This window comes from Lactuca saligna, chromosome 7 (assembly GCF_052625555.1).
Source record: "Lactuca saligna cultivar CGN05327 chromosome 7, ASM5262555v1, whole genome shotgun sequence".
In the NCBI taxonomy this organism is placed as follows: Eukaryota; Viridiplantae; Streptophyta; class Magnoliopsida; order Asterales; family Asteraceae; genus Lactuca; species Lactuca saligna.
Window position 1 is genome coordinate 62398701 of NC_136423.1, and position 2849 is coordinate 62401549.

General features: G+C 38.2%; 1 protein-coding gene across 1 annotated transcript; it reads left to right on the forward strand.

Annotated features, from left to right (window-relative positions):
* Positions 1–260: 260 nt before the first annotated feature.
* Positions 261–884, forward strand: LOC145007017 (uncharacterized). Its single transcript, XM_078966021.1, has one exon. It carries the CDS (start codon positions 261–263, stop codon positions 882–884), a length of 624 nt encoding a protein of 207 aa, XP_078822147.1.
* Positions 885–2849: the final 1965 nt, after the last annotated feature.

Below are 2849 nucleotides of genomic sequence, written 5' to 3' on the forward strand. Positions count from 1 at the left end.
AAAAGAAACAATTTTGAAATTGTGGCAAGGAGGTGACCTCTTTCAAATGTGGAAAGTCTGGACATTACGCCAATAAGTGCACATTCAACAAGAAGGTGTGTTTCGGATGTAATGAAGAAGGGCATATTTCTAGGTACTTCCAGAAGAAGAAGGAGGCAGAAAGGCCTAATGTTCAGTCGAGGCCAAAGTCAAGAGCATTCCAGATGACCCTGGAAGCAGCAAGGGATGAAGCAGATGTTAGTTCAGGTACCTTCTTGTAAATGGATTGCCCGCTAATATATTTCATGTTTGATTCTGGAGCAAATTACTCCTTTATATCACATAAGTTTGGTGGAAGACTAGCAGTGCCTATAGATAAACTTGATAACGCTCTAGTTGTAGAAGTTGTCAGTGGTAAATTCATACATGTTAGCGATTGCAATAAAAACATCATCATCGACTTGAATGGGAATAAATTCCACAAGGATTTGTTGCCTATTGAGTTGAATATTTTTGACATTGTGCTGGGAATGGATTGGCTTAGCACGAACGATGCTGAGATACTATGCGAAAAGAAGATGGTGAGAGTAAACCCACCTGGAAAAGAGTCGTTTATGGTGAACGGGGACAAACGTAGAGAAAAGTTTGGAATCATTTCCTTGATGAAAGCTAGAAAATGTTTGTCTAAAGAATGCACGTCGTACTTGGCATTTGTAATCGATGCAAAGAATAAGAAGAAATATATACAAATAATACCAGTGGTGTGTCACTATACGGAAGTCTTTCTCGAAGATCTTCTTGGAATCCCCCCTGATAGACAAGTAGAGCTTCGAATAGACTTTTTACCAAGATCACCGCCAATAGCAAAACCACCATACCGATTAGCACCAACGGAGATGAAATAACTTATGATGCAACTTTCTGAATTGTTAGACAACGATTTCATTAGACCTAGTTCATCACCCTGTAGAGCTCTGGTGTTACTCGTGAAGAAAAAGGATGAGAGCATGAGTATGTGTATAGACTATAGAGATATAAACAAGGAAATAGTGAAAAACAAGTATCCATTACCAAGGATTAATGTCCTATTCGATCAGCTGAAAGGTTTGAGCTATTTCTCAAAGATCGATCTTAGGTCAGGATATCATCAGTTAAAGGTGAGAGAGTAAGATATTGAGAAGACTGCATTTAGAACAAGATAAAAACACTTGAGTTCCTTGTTTTGTCATTTGGACTAACCGATGCTCCAGCATCATTTATGGATTTGATGAACATGGTTTGTAAAGCATTCCTCGATAAATCTGTAATATTGTTCATAGACGACATTCTGATTTACTCAAAGAGCCAGCAGGAGCATGGAAAGCACCACTAAGAAGTACTAGAAGTTTTGAAGAAGGAGAAGATGTATGCAAAGTTCTCCAAATGTGATTTATGGATTCGATAAGTCCAATTCTTGGGTCATGTGGTTAACTAGGAAGGAATAATGGTTGATAGAGCAAAGATTGAAGCTGTGATGAAATGGGAATGGCAAAAAGTCCTACTGGGATTCAAAGCTTTATTGGATTAGCTAGAAATTAGTGAAGGTTTATCCAAGGCTTTTCTTTGATAGCTACTCCATTAATAGCTTTGACCTTTAAATGAGCAACATATAGTGAGAAGCACGAAGAAGCATTTGAGAAATTAAAGAAGAAGTTGTGTGAAACGCTGATTCTTTCCTTACTTGACGGAGTTAAAGACTTTGCAGTCTATATCGATGCATCTGGAGTTGGGTTAGGTTGTGTTCTGAACCAGAGAGATAAAGTGATATCATATGAATCTCTACAATTGAACGAGCACAAGAAGAACTACCCCACTCATGATCTGGAGTTGGTAGTGGTAGTATTTGCATTAAAGATATGGAGATGTTATCTTTATGGCACAAAGTGAAAACTCTTCACTATTCATAAAATCATCTAGTATCTCTTTGATCAAAAGGAATTGAATATGAGACAACGATGTTGGCTAGAGCTACTCAAGCATTACGACTGTGAGATACTTTACCACCGTGGAAAAGAAAATGTCGTAACTGATGCTCTGAGTCGAAAGTACACCTGGAAAGAAAAAATGCTAAGAGAGTTAAGAATAGAAGTTTTCTCGATGATTATGGAAAGCATTAAGAAAGCTTAGAAAGAAGCTTTGGAGCAAAATGACCAAAAGGAAGAACGTTTAGGCGAAACGTTGGTATTTGGCACAAATAGTCAAGAATTAAAGGTATTCCAAGATAGGATTTTGATGCCTAAGATAGGAGGAATAAGATATCTTCTGATGGAAGAAGCTCACATGACCATGTACTCGATTCATCCCGGAAGCACTAAGATGTATAGGGATTTGAAACCTTACTACTGGTGGCCGATGATGAAGCTCGATATTGAAAAGTATGTGATAGAGTGTGTAACATGTGCGAGAGTTAAAGCACACCATCATAAACCGTATTGGAGTTTAGAACCTTTACATGTACCCATGGATAAATGGGAAGACATCACCATGGATTTTGTTACTAAACTGCCCAGGACGAAGAACGGTCACGACACGATTTGGGTAGTCATGGATCGATTCACAAAGAGCACAGACTTCATAGCAGCCAATGAGAGATGGTATGTGGATAAGCTTGCAAATTCTTACATGAAGGAGATAGTAAGACTTCATGGATTTTCGTATCGAATCGAGATAGTCGTTTCACATCAAGATTTTTGTCACACCCCCGAACTGAAGAGTACAGCGGAAACGTCGGGGAGTTAGATGACTTAGTCTTGGAATATCATCACAGTGAATACAAATGAAACTTGACAAACACCATCATCATACATTTAAAATACAATCGTCATTGTTTA

Bases quoted from the DNA above. Each gene is read 5' to 3' on its own strand.
- LOC145007017 (XM_078966021.1), top strand. From the start codon at position 261: ATGGATTGCCCGCTAATATATTTCATGTTTGATTCTGGAGCAAATTAC.